Source organism: Acartia tonsa, chromosome 2 (assembly GCF_053477335.1).
Source record: "Acartia tonsa isolate MP-2025a chromosome 2, ASM5347733v1, whole genome shotgun sequence".
NCBI lineage: Eukaryota > Metazoa > Arthropoda > Copepoda > Calanoida > Acartiidae > Acartia > Acartia tonsa.
Window position 1 is genome coordinate 36,662,259 of NC_137261.1, and position 25,125 is coordinate 36,687,383.

At 31.0% G+C, this 25,125-nt stretch overlaps 1 protein-coding gene across 1 annotated transcript; it reads left to right on the forward strand.

Annotated features, from left to right (window-relative positions):
• The first annotated feature begins 826 nt into the window (after nt 1-826).
• LOC145311708 (neuroendocrine convertase 1-like) lies at nt 827-23,649 on the forward strand. The gene is made up of 21 exons (XM_080150680.1): nt 827-887; nt 4,153-4,208; nt 5,196-5,258; nt 5,948-6,037; nt 6,610-6,653; nt 6,869-6,930; nt 7,252-7,400; nt 7,635-7,716; nt 8,242-8,301; nt 9,132-9,256; nt 9,661-9,760; nt 9,931-10,065; nt 10,228-10,381; nt 10,755-10,864; nt 20,867-20,975; nt 21,150-21,248; nt 21,740-21,843; nt 22,236-22,330; nt 22,485-22,561; nt 22,715-22,806; nt 23,047-23,649. The coding sequence occupies exons 1-21, from the start codon at nt 854-856 to the stop codon at nt 23,208-23,210; spliced, it is 2,004 nt and encodes a 667-aa protein (XP_080006806.1). The 5' UTR covers nt 827-853; the 3' UTR covers nt 23,211-23,649.
• The last annotated feature ends 1,476 nt before the right edge of the window (nt 23,650-25,125 follow it).

Genomic DNA, 25,125 nt, shown 5'->3' on the forward strand with positions numbered 1-25,125 from the left:
GAGGTACAACATTTATCGTTCACAATCATATTCTTTAAGATCCCTGGCTTTAGTAGATAAAGAGAAACGTATTGTGAAAATAAAAAAGGACAAGGTATTGCTTAAATACCAAAAAAAACTTTGAATGTAGTGATTTACTTTATCGATGAAACTAATTAGTTTCTTTTAGATGTAATAAGACGTATTTTATACCTAAGGTCCCATAGAAAAGGTGTTCCAATCTTCCTGCAAAAATTTGTTCTATTCAACATCTAATCAAATCACATGAACAATATTATCACAAAGGTGCCTAAACCCTGCGTGGTCTATACCAGAATTAAAGAAAATTACAATCAAATTAGTCTCCCCTTTTTTTAATTCAATAAGGAGAAAATATTTTGCTAATAATGCATTTATATTATGCTGATATGTTTGAACATCTTAATAAAGTGTAAGTCAATATGTTCACAAGTGTTAAGCAAACTTGGGAAAATTATCTATACAGGCTGTTCTTATATAACCGTACAAAATCTTAATTATTATTTGATAAAATAATGTTTAGAAGCCTTTTCCACGGCAAATCTTTATATTAAAGGTTCATAATAAAAACTGTGTTTGTTTGAAAATATTCAACGTCTTTTGTTTAAGATGATTGATCTGTATATCATACTTTAAATGTATATGAAATGCAAGTTACAACAGACTTTTATTTTTATACAGAATTAGTAAACTATTATTCATGCATATAATTTTGATTCAACTCATTATTAATTATTTTTGTATATTTGCTTAAAAAGAGAAACACCCAAGGCATATAAAATTATATATACTACTACATAAGAATATTCTAATCTATTTTGTTCACTTTGCTGTCATGTTCCTCTTTAACAGTGCTTATGTCATACAAGGTGGGATTTAGTGATTTCTTTCTTGGTGATTTAAGATTTGAAAGTGTTACTTCAAGTTAAAAAGAAAGTGTTATAGAATTAATAAGAAAAAATAAGTCAACCTTTGTAAAATATTATAAGTTTCAAATACCCAAAAAAACCAGCTATAGTGTTTTTTTTAAACAGAGAGATATAAATCATGGTGTCTTAAAAGGACTCTCCACAGAAAAATCAACTTTGGATTTTTGAAAATCTAACCTGAAATTATTATTCTCTGTTCAATTTTAGGCATTTTTTGTTTTTGTGGCATCGCGATCGAAGCCCTTTGAAATTTTTTACCTCCTTTAAGTGAATCCTCCCGCCATTTAATTTGTGCTGCTTTAGTGATTTTTAGCTTCTATTTTTGCCGCCGTTGCCGCATTCATCGCCCTTCTCCGCCGCTACTCCGCTGTACGTCGCTTTTTAATACATGCTCCCCTCTCCCTTGTTCAGAAATTAAATGGAGGCTGGGGGTGTTGTGTATAGCGACGTAAGCAATGTATAGCGGAGTAGCGGCGGAGAAGGGCGATGAATGCGGCAACTGCAGCAAAAGATGGTTATATTTGGCGGAGGTGAACCCAAAATGGAGGCGGCAGGATTGTCCAGTCAAGGAAGAGGATAAATCGTAGAGCGGCCGGTTGCAATGGAGCAAATGTTCTTTAGCGGCGAACATATATTGAGTGGAGGAAAGTGTAGTATATATTGTTATAGTGGCAGTACAAATAGGCGGCGGACAAAATTTTCAAAGGGCTTCGATCGCGATGCCACAAAAACAAAAAATGCCTAAAATTGAACAGAGAATAATAGTTTCAGGTTAGATTTTCAAAAATCCAAAGTTGATTTTTCTGTGGAGAGTCCTTTTAAGGACTGTATCATGAAAAATTCAGTAGAGTTGAAGATCTATAAGCATCCTATTGCACTAAACCCAAATTTTTCTTTTATACACTTAATTTTCATGCAAGAAAAAAAATCTTATTGTTTTGATCAAATGCTTTGTTAATATCTATGTGCTATTAAAAAAAAGATTACGATAGTCTTACTTTTTTAGCATTTGATGAAATGTCGTTGCTTTAGAATTTCAAAATAAAGTAAACTTTAAATCAATATCCACATCCAGTGAATGGGGACAGCGGAAAGTGTCACGTGTGAAGTCATAACAATGTGTCTATTATCCATATCTTTTCCATTTCCACTTCTCCTCTCATCCTTCCTTTTTAGAAATGTTTTTATGACGTCACACATTTCACTTTCCTTAAAAAAAGAATTTGAAACCCTGTCCTCGAATATTTGTAAAATACAATTTTAAAAACTAATATAAAGATGATTTTGTTCACAAGAAGCGCAACAAATATAAGTTTTTGAAGAAGAAAAATACAATAACCTCATAACAAAAGCAGCCTCAGTAAAAAGTTTATACTTCGCTAAGGCGTTACGTCTATTCATAGAGTAGCTATGGTTTAGAAATTTTTTTAATTTAGAGATTTGATTTAAAAATGATTATTTAAGACCAATTACATATCCATACAAAACATAAAATATTATGTTATCATATTATTATTATTATTAAATTAAGGATAAGTAATTGACAAATAGTTTATTGAATTTTATTTTATTGTAAATTATTGAAAAAAGGATTTTATTGTATAAAAATCTTTTCAACTTATAAACCATATGTTTTATAATTGCTAATGAAAACTATGACTTTTTATAAATTGATTATGTACTTTTCCTCTTCTAAATGCTTAATATTCATAAACAGATAATTAGGAATAATAAAAGTAATAATCATTGTTTGTTTCTATCCTCGAATTCTATTTTTAATTAATATGATTCTATGTAAATTTAAAGAATCAAATCATACAAGGATGACAGCTTCCATAAATAAGAATCTCCATAATTTTTACACAATCTATAATACAAAGTAGAATGATGTCTGTCCGTCTGTCCGTCTGTCCGTCCGTCTGAAGCTTAAGATCTCGGTAACCACTGAACCGATTGGATTCTACTCTTCAGGGTATATACCTATTGGTCCTGTGGTGGTTTTAAGCTATTTTCTTGGGAGGTGGGACACCCCCAACCCCCCCAAAAATGAAAATTTCCCCCCCAAAATTTTTTTTCATATTTTTTTCTAATTTTTTTATGTTTTTACATATTTTTATTTATTTTTATAAGTTCTATATTTTTTTATACTTTTTTATATTTTCTTTATATTTTCAATTATTTTTCTTCTTTTTAAATTTCTTTTCTTCTTTTAAACTTTGTTTTATCAAATTCAAAAAGATTGTGAAAACTTTCTTCTCCTGTAGGGGCGAAGCCCCAAAAAGGCTAATGACAAAGAAACTTTAAAAAACAATAAAAAAAGAAAAAATTCAAAGGTTTTAATTAATATAAATCAATATAAATAAATATAAAAAGTTATAAAGAGTTATAAAATGTTATAAAGAGTTATAAAATGATATAAAGAGTTATAAAATGTTATAAAATACAGAAAATATCTAAAAAAATGTAAATAAAATTTTGAGAATTCTCCCCGGAACCTTCAAAAAATAGCCCCTAGAGGCTAGGGGCGAAGCCGCTAGTATAATTAAAATGAAGCATAATTAAGGGACAGATAAAATAAGTTATTTGAGTAGATGTACCTGATTTTGCAGAAGGTCAATAAGCCATATATCATTTATATTGACGGATAAAACAAATTTCCTTTTTAGAAATTTGGGGTATAGTCCCTTTCGTGGCAACGCACCTTAGGGGGCGATTATTTTATATAGCCCCACCAAGGGGAGATATCATCGCCCCTTATCATATGGAGCAATGTGAAAACCCATCTAAAAGGCGTTCATATCGCCCCTTATGATAAGAGGCTATGCTATATCCCCTTAATGGCCCCTTAATAGCTCCTTTCAAGGGCCATTAATATCGCCTCTTATGATAAGAGACTATGCTATAGCTCCTTGATGGCCCCTCTGTAGCCTCTTCTCCTAATTTATATTACATAGCCCCTTGATGGCCCCTCCGTAGTCTCTTCATCGCCCCTTCTTCTAATTTATTTACATAGCCCCTGGATTTGATATATTTTCAATCTTTGCAGATTGACAGGCCAAATTGATTTTCGAGTCGATGCTTTTTAGTGAGACAATCGTTCATTGTCTGAATTGATTGAACGATTCTAACAACTAAATTAACTACCAGAACTATTCTCTGGAATTAACGGTAAAAAAGCTTTGTTTTAATAATATATATTTTTTAGTGCTGTTGTTAGTATTTGTCAGCAAAACCAAAGCTTATTTAAATCATCATGGACAGGTTAGAAAGTGTTATTTTTATGACTTTTTAATGATACATTTTTAATGCTTTCTCCTCATTTATATGGCATTTGGGACTTCCAAAACAATGGTCTCAAGAAAGTTTACTGTGTGTGTTTGTGTACCACGCCTTAAAAATCCCAGTTAAGTTTGCAACATTTCAACACAAAGTTCCATTTTTGTATTTGCAAATTCCATAAAGTATTTACATTTGGTAATTACAAAAAGAATACCGATCAATCAGTAGCTAAAATCTTTAATACAAGGTAACCTTATTCATAAAACCTTTTACTGGATTACCATCATTATTAGAGGTTCAGTTCCCAATTTTAACATACAATGTTGTTTTTATTTGTGTTCTCTCGAAGATATTGAAAACGAAAACAAGACTGACTTTAAATTTAATTGATACACTAGATCATTCTCGATTCACAGCAACTAAGTTAAAATGGTGGTTAATTCGATTGAGTATAAAAAGTGCAGATGCAAGGCAAATTTAAATAGCATAAAGTTGTGTAACATATTTGATTTTTAAAAAAGCTAAAATGATTTAGAAAGTAAATGTAAACAAAGAGGCATAAAACATATGTTGTTTATGTCAAATTTGGGACACGCTTATTTTTATATCACGACATATAACTGTATAAATATTTTACTTTCATTGAGCCAGCACTTTTACAATATATTTCTTTTGCTTATTAGAAATAGCTGCATTGCTTTAAAATCCAATTAGACAATTAAGGTTGATGGTTCAGTGGATGCGCCTATAAAATCGGAATTTTAAGGGAACGGAAGTAGCAGATAAATAGCCGCAATTAATACTGATTCTAATATTTAAAAATGACCCTGGTGGTTATCGTTATCTTAAAGGACAAACAAGGATCCAAAATATATTGAGTGTGAACTTATTTAAATCAAGGATGACAACATATCCAAGAATAGGAAGTTAATAAAAACTAATGCTAAAGCCTAAAACTTACTTTTTCAGGAAAGAACAACAAACTGGTTAAACAGATGGATAGTTGAACTAGAGCCAGGTCATAATACTGAGGTATTTACTTTCTAAATTGTTAATGCAGTGAAGCTACTTTTTTTAGTCAAATGTAACCATGAATCACCGTAGTCTGTGACATTTTTAAAGACATTTTTTAAAGCTAAAATATAAATATATGTGTAGCATTTTTCCTATTTATGATCTATTTTGATTTATTTTCACACTCTATTTTATTTGGTCATGGCCAAAGAATTGAATAGAGAAAAAAATATATCATCAAAAATATGTCAGGAAATATGTTAATTTTTCAAAGAAAGAATTTTTTTTGTTGAATCTAAATATTTAGCATGTGCTGCAAACTATTAGGTTCGGATTTTGCAAAACTATTAAAGCAAATAGATTGTTCTTAGATTCTCAGATTTTTCTCTAATTACTCTGACCGTTTTGGAAACCTGATAATAATAAGGTTAGATATGGAAAGAGGAAATTATACTTTAAATTATACAGGAATTCAATGATTTATGGATATAATGTCTTATTCGTTGGCTTAGACACTTTAGGAACTTTTAGTGATTCTTGATTGAGTTGTACAAACCTAAACAATTCTCCAATAGTGTTAACCAATAGGAGGGTCAATTTTGTTTGTTGTAATTGGGCGTGCATAATAATTTTTCGTCAGTGTTATTAAGAATTTCTCGACTAACCTTCTAACATTGTGAGAACCAAACCCTGACGATTTTTACTAGATGTTGGCAGATGAGATTGGAGTAGATTTTGTAGAAGAATTACCTGGATTTCCTGGCCACTACTTGGTTCAAACATCAGATATAACAGAGGTAAGTCTCATAAATACAAGTCAAAAAATTACGAGATAATTTTTAACAATTGGCCTTTTTTTGCATCATAGTTTTAGCTTTAAAGAAACTTGTAATTTCTTGCTGTATAAGTTATTTCAATTGGTAGTAACTTGTAAGCTACCATATAAAGACGAGGCCAATTTAACTTCAGGTCTAACAATGGATATGAAATGTACTTGGATATATTGACAGGGGGAAATTGGTCGTCAAATTAGCTTGCTTTTATGAACCACAATTATTGTCCAGATCGCTCATTAAGTAAGAGTGTAGGGTATGGGGTAAAGGGGTTGGATGGGGTGTATAGTTATTTTAGTCAGCTGCAAGAATCACTTAATTAGAGCACATGCAAATCTGGTACAACATCCAAGAAATAAAATATCGATTGGTCCAACAGCCAATCAAATCTATATGAAGCATTATCTTCCATTCCGTCCAAACAAACACAGGGTATTGATGTGGCAACATTCAATATATTGCTGCGTTTTTATTGGGAGTTCAAGCACTTGCAAAGTGTCCATATTCCCTTGTAACTAATTTTTAATTTATTTCAGGGACCATATGAAACTTTGACACAGCAATTAAGAAAAGACCACAGGTGATAATTTTGCATTTAAGTAACAGTGTTTGTAAGTGTGTGTGTAGCGAAAGATATGTAACTGATAACTGCTTAACCGACATGGTTCTCCTTTACAGTAAAGCTTTTCATAGGTCCAGGATTATAACTAGTTTGGATTATAACAAGAGAAATCGCACGTACCTTGCATCATCAAAATTTTAAACTTTGGTATTTATTACTATATTATTGTTTAGAGTAAGATGGGCAGAACAACAATTCCACAAGATTAGAGTCAAAAGAGGAGTTGTAGATAGAAGTAAGTATTTTAAAATCATCTTGCCTAATTATGTTTCTATGCAGTAAAGCATCAAATAAAAACTTAAACTACACAAGCTTTCAAAAATCTATTATTCTATAAAAAGAATATTAATAATTGGAAATCTATATAACTAATCTTAACTTAGATATTGATAATTTATGTTTTATACAATTTTCATAATCATTCTTATATGTTTTTAGTAGCAGTGGCATTTTTAAAATTTTCTTCAACTTAAATTCAGTTTATTTTAATATTTACAGAATCTGCTTTTACTTCAAATAATAATTACATGGATGATTTTCTAATTGAATATTTCAGGTGAATTTCTGCTAAGAGACCTGAAGAACTTATTTAGTTTAAGAAACCTTCCTGACCAAAGTTTGGAGGATTTATTAAAGTTGAAAAGTATACCTGACAATATTCTGGCGCTCTGGAAGGAAGAGGAGGCTCTGGAAAATACACCACAGGTAAAATTTTTGTCTTGAAGTCATACAACACAAATGACGTATGATATGCGAATACACAAAATAAATTACCAATGCCAGGCCAGTATATATACAGTCATGGTACGTTGTTAATTGATAACAGAAATAATATCTCAAATAAAGAATGGATCCATTTCATTTTAATTAAACCTTTAAAACCTCTTTTTTATATAAATAAAGAACAGTTATAATATCTTGGTTTTTTTTTATTTTTAGGTTCCTGAACAAGTTTATGATTTGTTCAATGATGAACTTTGGGACCATGAATGGTATCTGCATGATACCAGATCTAGAAAAGGTAAAGCAGGGATCAAAATGCATAAGACAATGGATGATTAATTGATTTACATACCCAATGATATAAACAAAATACGCCTTCTGTATATTAATGTTATTAGTTGAAAAGTATTGCAATTTTTAGTTTTAACTAACCAATCAAATCCTGTAAAGTACCTGAAGTTTTTTAGCCAACAAATAAAAAAGTGTTTGCAAAGAAATGGTATTATATAAAAGTGGTCACGACTGATATAATATCGACTATTTACTATTCTTTTATAACTATAAGTACATATGAGTTTTATTGCTATGTGACTTATGGTCAAATTTAAAAAAAACCTTTATTGTCAGTTTCCCTCAAATGGACCACATGCAAACTTATTAAAAAGGTATTTTTCATGCTCTTTTAGGTAAACTTAGGGTGAAGGTTAAAAATTTGAAGTTGTTCTTTATTCAAGAATAAGGTTGGAAGGTAATTTTGATGGTCAAAAAAAAGGTTTGACAGGAATCGTTTTTAAATAAATTTTTTAATGTAAACAAATTTTAGATACAGGGTTACCAGATATTTCACTTCATGTTGTAAATGCTTGGAAGAGAGGAATTACAGGTATTGTAAATAAACCTTGTTCCACAATTTTAAAGTTTATTATAGTAGGGAAAAGATAAAGAAAGGTAGATAAAAATATTAAATAAACTTTCTAAATAAAATATTCCAATCAAAATAAATGTTGGGATGTGTGTTTAGATAATGAACAAATTAATTTATCATTGAATGAACAAGGGCGACAACATATATAAGGGCGACAACATATATAAGTAGCAAAGCACAAAAATCATGAATGGAAAAACGGATAAAGTGATTTAAAAAGCAGATGATCAGTAGGGTCATAAATCAAGAATCTTCTGTCACGAAACCTTTTACATTTTCTGTATTTTTTGCAGCATGACTGACAGACTGTCGTACTAAAGAAAAAAATATAATGGATCCTCAATTGTAAAGGGAATCTTCACAAAATCTTATGGCCGTCTATCTCAAAGTCAAAGTCAAATTTCTCACATTGTATCATAGACTGATGAATGGATAGACAAAGTGAATTATAGAGTCGATTTGCCATTAAAAAATAAATTAAGGAGTTTAACAAAGGCCATTATGTGGATTAACAAGAAAAACAAGTGTTTTTGATTAATTGCAAGCATTATTAATGTGAATTGAAATATGAAGGTTCGACTGTAGTTGCATATTATTGACTGATTTTCGGCTGCAGTAGAGCAAAAACAAAAGCTGTCACAGCAATCTATTCAATGTTCTGAGACTGCAGGTTTCCAAAAGTAGAAAGGCTGTGGTGCGTATCATTGAATTAGCTTTAGCTAACAAAGGTAGATTAGATTATCACCTGTTACCCCTTTCCTGTGTAAAAATTGTAAAATTACTTACAGGAAGTGGAGTAAAGATAGTAGTTCTTGATGATGGTCTTGACTATGAACATCCTGATCTTGCTGACAATTATGATCCTGCCATCAGCTATGATTTCAACAGCAATGATAATGATCCAATGCCAAGGGTAAGTCTGATTCGATGTTTTATTGTAAGTTAAGTAAGGCTGTAAGCAAAATTTAGTAATTTTTGAGAAGAAATTTCAACTACTCCATATATGAAAATAATTGCAGTAAGTAAGATTTTACAAAGAAACTACAAAGCCATTATACAGTATACACGTTATTCTTGTTAAATTGCAATAGGATTTCTAATATAGATCTGAATGAAATGGGCGTGGCTTAAAAAACTGGGTAGATTCAAAGAACTTTAAATTAATGGAAAAATATGCACTTGTTAACTTTTCATTATTTCTTTAAAGTTTATTAAACATAGAATTAAATAGTTCTCTAATGATAAAATTGCCATAATCTTTAACATTGAACTATAAAAAGTTGGCGTGGCTTATTAATCAAAACTGTATTTATTTAGAGCAAACTGCATAGTCATGGAACAAGATGTGCTGGTGAAATTGCTATGATTTCTAATAATGGGCTTTGTGGAGTGGGTGTGGCCTATAACTCTACAATAGGTAGCTAATTCAAACTTCAAATTATATGGAAATGCATTCTTTGTAGAGCAAATTTTAGCAGAAAATTTATCCTGATGATTTATTTTTAGTTTTGGCACTTTTTTCTACTTTATCCATTCAGACGCCAATAATGTGAAGTAATATAATTTTTAATCTTGTAAATAATTTAGGAGGTGTTCGTGTATTAGATGGTAAGATATCAGATGAGCTGGAAGGGAGGGCTCTGTCCTGGGCCCTGGACAAGGTGGATATCTACTCTTCTTCCTGGGGACCTGATGATGATGGCAAAACTGTCGAAGGCCCAGGTAGAGAAGCTACTTTATATTTCTTTATATAGTTGTATTTTGTATATAACATACGATTGATTTTCAAAATAGCAACATTTGATTTGTATGCAAGCTTATAAAACCATTTGAAACAAAACAAATAGGTCACAAATTATAAATTATATTGAAATTTATTTTTAGGTCGATTAGCAACTAAAGCTTTGGAGAAGGGAGTGAAGGAAGGACGTAATGGAAGGGGGGCAATTTATGTATGGGCAAGTGGCAATGGGGGCAGCAAGGGGGATAATTGCAACTGTGATGGTTATACCGCCAGCATTTATACTGTGTCCATCAGGTATGGTAGTAATTCAGTAGAATTATTCTTTCTTTTATAGACCAATGAAAAAATGGGACTGCAATGGTGATTTTGACTGTTATGTCGACCGTTCTGTTTATTAGTCAAGGACACTTATTTGCCTGCCCTCAGAACCCAACACTGCACAGGTCACAGAACAGCCAAGAAAACAGCCAGATTCCTTGGCCTGCCTATTGATGACAAAGGATGAGACGAGAGGGCTACACAAACAAACAAATTAGTCAAGACATTTCTGTTTATCTTAAACTAGCCCTTAAAACCTCGTAGATATTGACACTAGTTTGCAGGATCTTTTAGGAATGAAATTTATAAATCCTTCTTTTTTTCTTTTTAATTGTATCGCTTTTTTTAGTTCTGCAAGTCAACAAGGGTATTCAACATGGTATGGAGAATCATGTCCATCTACTCTAGCTAGTACTTTTAGTAGTGGAGCTTATACAGATCAGAAAATATCTACTACAGGTGAGTAATATAATTATACTTGGTATAGAGAATCATGTCCATCTACTCTAGCTAGTACTTTTAGTAGTGGAGCTTATACATACAGATCAGAAAATATCTACTACAGGTGAGTAATATAATTCTACTTGGTATAAATAATAATATCCATCTACTCTAGCTAGTACTTTTAGTAGTGGAGCTTATACAGATCAGAAAATATCTACTACAGGTGAGTAATATAATTATACTTGGTATAGAGAATCATGTCCATCTACTCTAGCTAGTACTTTTAGTAGTGGAGCTTATACATACAGATCAGAAAATATCTACTACAGGTGAGTAATATAATTCTACTTGGTATAAATAATAATATCCATCTACTCTAGCTAGTACTTTTAGTAGTGGAGCTTATACATACAGATCAGAAAATATCTACTACAGGTAAGATATACAATTCTACTCTGTATAAAGAATCATATCCATCTACTCTAGCTAGTACTTTTAGTAGTGGAGCTTATACAGATCAGAAAATATCTACTACAGGTAAGATATACAATTCTACTTTGTATAAAGAATCATATCCATCTACTCTAGCTAGTGCTTTTAGTAGTGGAGCTTATACATACAGATCAGAAAATATCTACTACAGGTGAGTAATATAATTATACTTGGTATAGAGAATCATGTCCATCTACTCTAGCTAGTACTTTTAGTAGTGGAGCTTATACAGATCAGAAAATATCTACTACAGGTGAGTAATATAATTATACTTGGTATAAAGAATAATATCCATCTACTCTAGCTAGTACTTTTAGTAGTGGAGCTTATACATACAGATCAGAAAATATCTACTACAGGTGAGTAATATAATTATACTTTGTATAGAGAATCATGTCCATCTACTCTAGCTAGTACTTTTAGTAGTGGAGCTTATACATACAGATCAGAAAATATCTACTACAGGTAAGATATACAATTCTACTTGGTATAAAGAATCATGTCCATCTACTCTAGCTAGTACTTTTAGTAGTGGAGCTTATACATACAGATCAGAAAATATCTACTACAGGTGAGTAATATAATTATACTTGGTATAAAGAATCATGTCCATCTACTCTAGCTAGTACTTTTAGTAGTGGAGCTTATACATACAGATCAGAAAATATCTACTACAGGTGAGTAATATAATTATACTTGGTATAAAGAATAATATCCATCTACTCTAGCTAGTACTTTTAGTAGTGGAGCTTATACATACAAATCAGAAAATATCTACTACAGGTAAGATATACAATTCTACTTTGTATAAAGAATCATATCCATCTACTCTAGCTAGTACTTTTAGTAGTGGAGCTTATACAGATCAGAAAATATCTACTACAGGTGAGTAATACAATTCTACTTGGTATAAAGAATCATGTCCATCTACTCTAGCTAGTACTTTTAGTAGTGGAGCTTATACATACAGATCAGAAAATATCTACTACAGGTGAGTAATATAATTATACTTGGTATAGAGAATCATATCCATCTACTCTAGCTAGTACTTTTGGATCTACTGCAGTTCACGGTAAAATATAGTAGTGGAGCTTATACAGATCAGAAAATATCTACTACAGGTAAGATATACAATTCTACTTGGTATAAAGAATCATGTCCATCTACTCTAGCTAGTACTTTTAGTAGTGGAGCTTATACATACAGATCAGAAAATATCTACTACAGGTGAGTAATATAATTATACTTGGTATAAAGAATCATGTCCATCTACTCTAGCTAGTACTTTTAGTAGTGGAGCTTATACATACAGATCAGAAAATATCTACTACAGGTGAGTAATATAATTATACTTGGTATAAAGAATAATATCCATCTACTCTAGCTAGTACTTTTAGTAGTGGAGCTTATACATACAAATCAGAAAATATCTACTACAGGTAAGATATACAATTCTACTTTGTATAAAGAATCATATCCATCTACTCTAGCTAGTACTTTTAGTAGTGGAGCTTATACAGATCAGAAAATATCTACTACAGGTAAGATATACAATTCTACTTTGTATAAAGAATCATATCCATCTACTCTAGCTAGTACTTTTAGTAGTGGAGCTTATACAGATCAGAAAATATCTACTACAGGTGAGTAATATAATTATACTTGGTATAAAGAATCATGTCCATCTACTCTAGCTAGTACTTTTAGTAGTGGAGCTTATACATACAGATCAGAAAATATCTACTACAGGTGAGTAATATAATTATACTTGGTATAAAGAATCATGTCCATCTACTCTAGCTAGTACTTTTAGTAGTGGAGCTTATACATACAGATCAGAAAATATCTACTACAGGTGAGTAATATAATTATACTTGGTATAAAGAATAATATCCATCTACTCTAGCTAGTACTTTTAGTAGTGGAGCTTATACATACAAATCAGAAAATATCTACTACAGGTAAGATATACAATTCTACTTTGTATAAAGAATCATATCCATCTACTCTAGCTAGTACTTTTAGTAGTGGAGCTTATACAGATCAGAAAATATCTACTACAGGTGAGTAATATAATTATACTTGGTATAAAGAATCATGTCCATCTACTCTAGCTAGTACTTTTAGTAGTGGAGCTTATACATACAGATCAGAAAATATCTACTACAGGTAAGATATACAATTCTACTTTGTATAAAGAATCATATCCATCTACTCTAGCTAGTGCTTTTAGTAGTGGAGCTTATACATACAGATCAGAAAATATCTACTACAGGTGAGTAATATAATTCTACTTGGTATAAATAATAATATCCATCTACTCTAGCTAGTACTTTTAGTAGTGGAGCTTATACATACAGATCAGAAAATATCTACTACAGGTAAGATATACAATTCTACTCTGTATAAAGAATCATATCCATCTACTCTAGCTAGTACTTTTAGTAGTGGAGCTTATACAGATCAGAAAATATCTACTACAGGTAAGATATACAATTCTACTTTGTATAAAGAATCATATCCATCTACTCTAGCTAGTGCTTTTAGTAGTGGAGCTTATACATACAGATCAGAAAATATCTACTACAGGTGAGTAATATAATTATACTTGGTATAGAGAATCATGTCCATCTACTCTAGCTAGTACTTTTAGTAGTGGAGCTTATACAGATCAGAAAATATCTACTACAGGTGAGTAATATAATTATACTTGGTATAAAGAATAATATCCATCTACTCTAGCTAGTACTTTTAGTAGTGGAGCTTATACATACAGATCAGAAAATATCTACTACAGGTGAGTAATATAATTATACTTTGTATAGAGAATCATGTCCATCTACTCTAGCTAGTACTTTTAGTAGTGGAGCTTATACATACAGATCAGAAAATATCTACTACAGGTAAGATATACAATTCTACTTGGTATAAAGAATCATGTCCATCTACTCTAGCTAGTACTTTTAGTAGTGGAGCTTATACATACAGATCAGAAAATATCTACTACAGGTGAGTAATATAATTATACTTGGTATAAAGAATCATGTCCATCTACTCTAGCTAGTACTTTTAGTAGTGGAGCTTATACATACAGATCAGAAAATATCTACTACAGGTGAGTAATATAATTATACTTGGTATAAAGAATAATATCCATCTACTCTAGCTAGTACTTTTAGTAGTGGAGCTTATACATACAAATCAGAAAATATCTACTACAGGTAAGATATACAATTCTACTTTGTATAAAGAATCATATCCATCTACTCTAGCTAGTACTTTTAGTAGTGGAGCTTATACAGATCAGAAAATATCTACTACAGGTGAGTAATACAATTCTACTTGGTATAAAGAATCATGTCCATCTACTCTAGCTAGTACTTTTAGTAGTGGAGCTTATACATACAGATCAGAAAATATCTACTACAGGTGAGTAATATAATTATACTTGGTATAGAGAATCATATCCATCTACTCTAGCTAGTACTTTTGGATCTACTGCAGTTCACGGTAAAATATAGTAGTGGAGCTTATACAGATCAGAAAATATCTACTACAGGTAAGATATACAATTCTACTTGGTATAAAGAATCATGTCCATCTACTCTAGCTAGTACTTTTAGTAGTGGAGCTTATACATACAGATCAGAAAATATCTACTACAGGTGAGTAATATAATTATACTTGGTATAAAGAATCATGTCCATCTACTCTAGCTAGTACTTTTAGTAGTGGAGCTTATACATACAGATCAGAAAATATCTACTACAGGTGAGTAATATAATTATACTTGGTATAAAGAATAATATCCATCTACTCTAGCTAGTACTTTTAGTAGTGGAGCTTATACATACAAATCAGAAAATATCTACTACAGGTAAGATATACAATTCTACTTTGTATAAAGAATCATATCCATCTACTCTAGCTAGTACTTTTAGTAGTGGAGCTTATACAGATCAGAAAATATCTACTACAGGTAAGATATACAATTCTACTTTGTATAAAGAATCATATCCATCTACTCTAGCTAGTACTTTTAGTAGTGGAGCTTATACAGATCAGAAAATATCTACTACAGGTGAGTAATATAATTATACTTGGTATAAAGAATCATGTCCATCTACTCTAGCTAGTACTTTTAGTAGTGGAGCTTATACATACAGATCAGAAAATATCTACTACAGGTGAGTAATATAATTATACTTGGTATAAAGAATCATGTCCATCTACTCTAGCTAGTACTTTTAGTAGTGGAGCTTATACATACAGATCAGAAAATATCTACTACAGGTGAGTAATATAATTATACTTGGTATAAAGAATAATATCCATCTACTCTAGCTAGTACTTTTAGTAGTGGAGCTTATACATACAAATCAGAAAATATCTACTACAGGTAAGATATACAATTCTACTTTGTATAAAGAATCATATCCATCTACTCTAGCTAGTACTTTTAGTAGTGGAGCTTATACAGATCAGAAAATATCTACTACAGGTGAGTAATATAATTATACTTGGTATAAAGAATCATGTCCATCTACTCTAGCTAGTACTTTTAGTAGTGGAGCTTATACATACAGATCAGAAAATATCTACTACAGGTAAGATATACAATTCTACTTTGTATAAAGAATCATATCCATCTACTCTAGCTAGTGCTTTTAGTAGTGGAGCTTATACATACAGATCAGAAAATATCTACTACAGGTGAGTAATATAATTATACTTGGTATAGAGAATCATGTCCATCTACTCTAGCTAGTACTTTTAGTAGTGGAGCTTATACAGATCAGAAAATATCTACTACAGGTGAGTAATATAATTATACTTGGTATAAAGAATAATATCCATCTACTCTAGCTAGTACTTTTAGTAGTGGAGCTTATACATACAGATCAGAAAATATCTACTACAGGTGAGTAATATAATTATACTTTGTATAGAGAATCATGTCCATCTACTCTAGCTAGTACTTTTAGTAGTGGAGCTTATACATACAGATCAGAAAATATCTACTACAGGTAAGATATACAATTCTACTTTGTATAAAGAATCATATCCATCTACTCTAGCTAGTACTTTTAGTAGTGGAGCTTATACATACAGATCAGAAAATATCTACTACAGGTGAGTAATATAATTATACTTTGTATAAAGAATCATATCCATCTACTCTAGCTAGTACTTTTAGTGGAGCTTATACATACAGATCAGAAAATATCTACTACAGGTAAGATATACAATTCTACTTGGTATAAAGAATCATGTCCATCTACTCTAGCTAGTACTTTTAGTAGTGGAGCTTATACAGATCAGAAAATATCTACTACAGGTAAGATATACAATTCTACTTTGTATAAAGAATAATATCCATTTACTCTAGCTAGTACTTTTAGTAGTGGAGCTCATACAGATCAGAAAATATCTACTACATGTAAGTAATATAATTATACTTGGTATAAAGAATCATGTCCATCTACTCTAGCTAGTACTTTTAGTAGTGGAGCTTATACATACAGATCAGAAAATATCTACTACAGGTAAGATATACAATTCTACTTTGTATAAATAATAATATCCATCTACTCTAGCTAGTACTTTTAGTAGTGGAGCTTATACAGATCAGAAAATATCTACTACAGGTAAGATATACAATTCTACTTTGTATAAAGAATCATATCCATCTACTCTAGCTAGTACTTTTAGTAGTGGAGCTCATACAGATCAGAAAATATCTACTACATGTAAGTAATATAATTATACTTGGTATAGAGAATCATATCCATCTACTCTAGCTAGTACTTTTGGATCTACTGCAGTTCACGGTAAAATATTGCTGGTAACGAATATTGGCAAAAATCTATGAATTTTGAACGCTGCTAGCTGCCAAACGGCTGAACGTACAGATCATACCCGCACACCATTTTATGCGATATAAGAAGGCCTACAAATAATCTGGAATAGCCAAGATCCTATGATGCACAGGGAAAGCTTCACTGAAGAAAAAACTCGTAAAATAGGCCTTTTTCGCGCATTTCTCTGCACTGCGAGATAATTATGCATTATTGATTTATGGCTATTCCAGATTATTTGTAGGCCTTCTTATGCTGCTTCAAACAGTGTGCGGACATGATCTGTACGTTCAGCCGTTTGGCAGCTAGCAGATTTTTAAAATTCATAGATTTTTAGCAATATTCGTTACCAGCAATATTTCATCGTGAACTGCAGTAGATCCGTACTTTTAGTAGTGGAGCTTATACAGATCAGAAAATATCTACTACAGGTAAGATATACAATTCTACTTTGTATAAAGAATAATATCCATCTACTCTAGCTAGTACTTTTAGTAGTGGAGCTCATACAGATCAGAAAATATCTACTACAGGTGAGTAATATAATTATACTTGGTATAGAGAATCATATCCATCTACTCTAGCTAGTACTTTTAGTAGTGGAGCTTATACATACAGATCAGAAAAATATCTACTACAGGTAAGATATACAATTCTACTTTGTATAAAGAATCATATCCATCTACTCTAGCTAGTACTTTTAGTAGTGGAGCTTATACATACAGATCAGAAAATATCTACTACAGGTGAGTAATATAATTATACTTGGTATAAAGAATAATATCCATCTACTCTAGCTAGTACTTTTAGTAGTGGAGCTTATACATACAAATCAGAAAATATCTACTACAGGTGAGTAATATAATTATACTTGGTATAAAGAATCATATCCATCTACTCTAGCTAGTACTTTTAGTAGTGGAGCTTATACATACAGATCAGAAAATATCTACTACAGGTAAGATATACAATTCTACTTTGTATAAAGAATCATGTCCATCTACTCTAGCTAGTACTTTTAGTAGTGGAGCTTATACAGATCAGAAAATATCTACTACAGGTGAGTAATATAATTATACTTTGTATAGAGAATCATGTCCATCTACTCTAGCTAGTACTTTTAGTGGAGCTTATACATACAGATCAGAAAATATCTACTACAGGTAAGATATACAATTCTACTTTGTATAAATAATAATATCCATCTACTCTAGCTAGTACTTTTAGTAGTGGAGCTTATACATACAGATCAGAAAATATCTACTACAGGTGAGTAATATAATTATACTTGGTATAGAGAATCATGTCCATCTACTCTAGCTAGTACTTTTAGTAGTGGAGCTTATACAGATCAGAAAATATCTACTACAGGTGAGTAATATAATTATACTTTGTATAGAGAATCATGTCCATCTACTCTAGCTAGTACTTTTAGTGGAGCTTATACATACAGATCAGAAAATATCTACTACAGGTAAGATATACAATTCTACTTTGTATAAATAATAATATCCATCTACTCTAGCTAGTACTTTTAGTAGTGGAGCTTATACATACAGATCAGAAAATATCTACTACAGGTGAGTAATATAATTATACTTGGTATAAAGAATCATATCCATCTACTCTAGCTAGTACTTTTAGTAGTGGAGCTTATACATACAAATCAGAAAATATCTACTACAGGTAAGATATACAATTCTACTTTGTATAAAGAATCATATCCATCTACTCTAGCTAGTACTTTTAGTAGTGGAGCTTATACATACAGATCAGAAAATATCTACTACAGGTAAGATATACAATTCTACTTTGTATAAAGAATCATATCCATCTACTCTAGCTAGTACTTTTAGTGGAGCTTATACATACAGATCAGAAAATATCTACTACAGGTAAGATATACAATTCTACTTGGTATAAAGAATCATGTCCATCTACTCTAGCTAGTACTTTTAGTAGTGGAGCTTATACATACAGATCAGAAAATATCTACTACAGGTAAGATATACAATTCTACTTTGTATAAATAATAATATCCATCTACTCTATCTAAACCCCGAACAAACATATTATGCAAATCTGAATTTCCAAAATAGCAGCTTTATTATTCATTTAGGAAGATTTTACAATAAATATGAAATGTACATGCCTCCTTTGGTTACAAAATTTCACTGTTATTTTTTTATTAATAAGCACCAATAAAGCACAAGATCTCAAAAACAGCATTTGGGAGAAATACTGGTGAACAAACATAATATGCAAATCTAAAACAAAGCAAAAAAAAAAGGTTTTCTAGCACTTTTCTTCTCTTTTAAAGATTGATTATGATAAAATAATAATTTTTAAAGAGATTTATGCATTAATTATTATGAAATATAGTATAAGGTAGAAATTAATGATTTTTCTAAATAAGAAATGTTTGAAAAAAATAAATACGATCTCTATCACTTTAGAGGACAGCTGCTGACCCCCAGTCTTATGGATGAACCTAAATACATGTTAAAGATAAAAATTAGCCTGAAAATTATACAAAAATGTTGTTTGTTGTGTGGAAAAAATCTATTTTAAAATCTTGATTTTGAGGATGATGACCTTTAAGACGCCCCTATTGGTGGTGATGGTGAGCCAAATGTTTTCTAAGTGCATGTCCATGATGACAACTTATATATTAAACTATGATCCAATTTTTGTAGTTATAGCATCCTCCAGCCCAGCATTATTAAAAAAGAAAAGAATTGCAATTTTATTTACTTCAATTCATAAGGTGAATACTGTAGTTTTTAGAAGATGGTCATATTTCTTGTTGGAAGGCTCCATTGGAGGCTGCTATGACTACAAAAAATGGTACATAGGTTAATAGACAAGTTGTTGTAATGGGCATGTACTTAAATAATATTTGGCTCGCCATCACCTCCAACAGGAGCATCTGAAAGGTCATCATCCTCAAAATCAAGATTTTAAAATGAATTTTTTTAACACATAAAAAAACATTTTTGTATACTTTTCAGGGTAATTTTTATCTTTAACATGTATTTAAGTTCATCCATAAGACTGGGGGTCAGCAGCTGTCCTCTAAAGTGATAGGGATCGAATTTATTTTTTTCAAACATTTCTTATTTAGAAAAATCATTAATTTCTACCTTATACTATATTTCATAATAATTAATGCATAAATCTCTTTAAAAGTTATTATTTTATCATAATCAATCTTTAAAAGAGAAGAAAAGTGCCAAATAACCTTTTTTTTGCTTTGTTTTGGATTTGCATAATATGTTTGTTCACCAGTATATCCCCCAAATGCTGTTTTTGAGATCTTGTGCTTTATTGGTGCTGATTAATAAAAAAATTACAGTGGAATTTTATAACCAAAGGAGGCATGTACATTTCATATTTATTGTAAAATCTTCCTAAATGAATAATAAAGCTGCTATTTTGGAAATTCAGATTTGCATAATACGTTTGTTCGGGGTTTAGTACTTTGATTAGTGGAGCTTTTACAGATCAGAAGATATCTACTACATATATGCTGTGTTAAGCAACTAATATTGCAGATTTATATGCTGCTGCTCTCATCGACCACCTCACCGCCCCCGCCCACCCCCCCCCCCCCCCAAAAAAAAATGAGGCTATTCTGTAAACTTCATTCACTAATTTAATTGTTTAGATGTTGGAGGTGGCTGCACAGTCAGTCATACAGGGACGTCGGCTGCCGCCCCCTTGGCAGCTGGAATTATTGCTTTGGCCCTGCAGGCTAATCCTAAACTTACCTGGAGGTAATATTTTATTTCTAACATACATTTTTTTTATCTAAACTCTTCAGTGCATAAGTTTCGTATTAGTCATTAGACATTACGATTTTATGATTGAATATTAACATAATTTTTTTATTTAAACCTGTTTCATTAATGAGACTAAGGATATGTTTTAAAATATAATTTCAACTTCAGAGATGTTCAATACCTGATCGTGTACACATCTGATCATCATCCTGTAAAGAATAATCCTGGGTGGAAAAAGAATGGTGATGGTCTCTTTTATAATCCTAGGTAATTTTATTAAAAATATCATCCTGTTGAAAATAATCCTAGAAAAAAAGAAAAAAAATTTGTTGGACTTTTCTACAAACTCTAAAGTTTGTCGCAATCCATTAAAGTTTTCTCAACAACCACAAACAAATGTTTATCTTTTACTGAATGTTAATTGCCCCCAATAAATAGTAATTCCAAGTACTCTACCTCCGGCATCTCGTGACTAAAAAAAAAATGGTCTTAATCTTATAATTGTACATTTTTATATCCGCAGAAAGCTGTTTATAATGCAATGCGAGAAATAACTATTACCGTATCGCTTCCAAACTGATTAATATCAGGTAGATTGGAACCGGTTCTCAGCATTTATAGCAAGCATTGTGTTATATCCAGTTTTCTACTAATATGAAAATGTATAATCATAAGATGAAAACCAGTTATTTTAGCCCCGAGATGCCTTAGAATTGAAGGTAGATTTTATAATACGATGCGAGAAATACCTATTCTAGCTTTGGATTTGGAGTGATGAATGGAGAGAAAATAGTATCCACAGCCATGGACTGGATCAATGTTCCTGAACAAACCTCCTGTCAAATATCTAATTCTGTTCTAGGTAAAACAGCTTACTTCAATTGGCAAATTTCCAGACTTAAAGGGAGCATTTGATACATGTTTCATTTTTATATTTGTTGTAAAAAATAAAGAAAACAAGGATGACTACATCTATAAAAGCGAAGCACTGAAACAGTAGGACAAACGGACATTAACACTTGTATATTGTCAGAACTGAATAATCAGAATATAAATGTATAAAAGTCGAATAAAAGTTGTAAGTGAATTTGTTGAAAAACTGCTTGATACAGGATAATGTGTCAGTGATTTGGCGCCTGATATAAGACCCTAAAAAATCTTGGATTGTTATTACAATAACTTATCAGTATTGATATTTAATTTTCTCTCATACATGTCTTTGTTTCTTAGAATATACCATTTTGTTATTGTTAGAGTCTCATGATCTGCGAGGAAAGCATGGTGACGTTATTTCTGTAGATCTAAAAGTTGATCAAGACTGTTCAATCAAATATCTTGAACATGTTCAGGTAGAATTTAACTTAACTATTACAGGAATTACCAAGTTTGAAATTGATAAGACAATATCAACATGTCTAAATTAACAGAACAGTCGGTCGGACTAAAAGACCCTTATTATAGAAAAGCTTCGCTTTTACAAATAAATTTAGATTTAATAATTAGGTGACAGTGTCAATATCACACCCAAAACGAGGAAATCTAGAGGTTTTGTTGAAATCTCCACAAGAAACTATCACAAAGTAAGAAATTTTTATATTTAAATCTATAGCAGGTTTTTTCATTTCATTAAAAAATCTCGTCTGCTTAAAAGTAAAAGATTTATATGCATAGAAAAATATTGTTTACTTTTTCTCATTTAAATATATAAATTTCTGTTTCACAATTTTTTTTAGATTATTAGCCACAAGGCCGAAAGATGATTCAAGAAAAGGATTTCAAAGTTGGACTTTTATGTCCGTGGAGACATGGGGAGAAAATCCTAAAGGTATCTTCAAAAAGATTTTTCGGTATGCCTGATCTAACTAAGCCAAGCACAGGGATCGGAAGGAATAAGACAATAATGAACAATACTTATGATACTAACGAAAAAACCCTCTGTATTTTGAAATTATTGGTTGAAAAGTTTGGTCGCTGCAAGCTTGAAACAACCAATCATGATTTTTAATTCCCGAAGTTTGAAGCTAGGAATGAGATAAGTTTAGCTCTCACAAACAATTTGATTTAGGTACCTGGACCGTGTATGTAGCAGACAGAGAATCAAAAGATGAAAATAATGCAACTATTACAGAAAACTATTTGTGGACAGTAGATGAATGTCGTCTTACTCTGAGAGGAATTGAAACTAATCACAAAAATAAACAACTTTTGAGTAATTCGGAGACTTTTTAATGTAACCCTTTTAATTTCTAACATATATTGAATGATTGAATGGCCCTTTTTATAAAAAAATAAATAGAAATGTTAAAAATAAGGAAAACGAAAATAATAGTTATTTCTCGCATCGTATTATAAGCAGCTATCCGCGGAAATAGAATGTACACATCGGCACCTCGGGGCTAAAAAACTGGTTTTAATTGTATGATTGTACATTTTTATATTCGTAGAAAGCTGGATATAATACGATGCTAGACATAGTTTTTTCGCTTGGGTGAGAACCGGTTCCTATTGACCGGATTGAATGAATACGAGAAAATTGATTCCTTATTTTAAGTATAATAAATTAACTTTTTAAACAAGCTGTTATAAATATATGGTTGATATAAAGATATAGCATAGGGGATGCAACACCTTCAAAAACTTTCTTAGGCTGATTTTAAAGTAAATTTTTCTGCTAAATGCAAAACATGGTAATTATGAACTGTGTTAATAAAATAATCGCTAAAAATTTTTAAACTTATTCCCCAATGTGGTTCTTATACTATAGAAAATTTTTTTTTATACCATTTAAATACAGTCAGTTATACTTTCACGATCATAGTCATTCTTATTTTTACCAGTTAAATTGATAAAAATAAAAAATAAAGGTATATTTTGAATTAAGCAGTAATTTTTACCCTTTTTAAAAAGAATTATTAAATGCCCACTCCGGTTTTTTCTATCTCATTTTCTGTGTGTGAAAGATAAAGAGCCCAAACTGCGTGACTTTTTAAGTATGGGTATGACACATAACTAAGAGTTGGAATTTTTTTAATATCTCCATCCTGGCGGGCAGGTAAAGAGCAAAAATATTTTTTTGACTAAAACAAAGCATTTATCATACCAAAATACTAAAATATCCTCTAGTAGTACATCCTTATATGAAATACAGGTGTTCAAGTCACTTTCAGGTTCTAGGTATGATCCCGCAGGTCCTGATCCTCCAGAAATCTTTAAAAGGCTCCTGTGGCCGCAATTTTTGAGACTTCAAATTTTAAACTTAAGTTTTTCTTACATGTCTACATAACGTATTAAAATTTCATAAAGATCCAACGCCGGTTTCCCGCCAGGTACAGCCGTTTTCCGGCCGACCACCGACTGTGGCCAAGTACAGCTGCGACCGCTGAAATTTATATTTTGATATTTCTAATGTAAAATTTACATAAAGATAAACATTTTCTGGAAAAAAAAACTGTTGTTCTAGCTTCCAAAATAAGAAAATTACAGCCGTTTGAAATTTATAAGTAAAAAAAGACCTAAAAACAAAGGTTTTTATATAAAAGGGTGGAGGAAGCGAAAATTGACTTAGACTTATGAAAGGTCGGAAATTCATGATCAAACAGGGGACTTGCACAAAAAAATTTAGCCCTCTAGCTCTAATAGGAACTGAGTTGAACGCCCCCCCCCCCCCTGACCGATTAAGGTGCGGCAAGGGGCCCGACTGTAAAGGGTTAGATAAAATATGTTTTTCATGTGATATTATCCTTGTGTGATATAAAAAGTATCGTTGTATAAGGGAATATGAGCTGTAAAATTAAAACCCAATGTATTTTTTAAAAGGACTTTAAATTTTATAATTCTATAAGATATATTACGGCTTTTATGATATTTGAATTGAAATCGAAAAAAAAAATATTTTATGTATGTGTATTACTGTAGCTGCCTTAATCTGTCACATACCTCATAATTTTATTTCATTTGTAAATATTTCATGTTAATATGTGTATATTGATTTAAAAGATAAATTAATCAATAAATGTAGATAATCATTTTTTTTATCTTATTCGATATGATTTTTTTTCAAGGATTTTACTTCTTGTTTTTCATAACTTTTCCTACTCCCACTATTTTTAGGAACATGTTTTTGATCTACAAAGCCAAAGGGAAG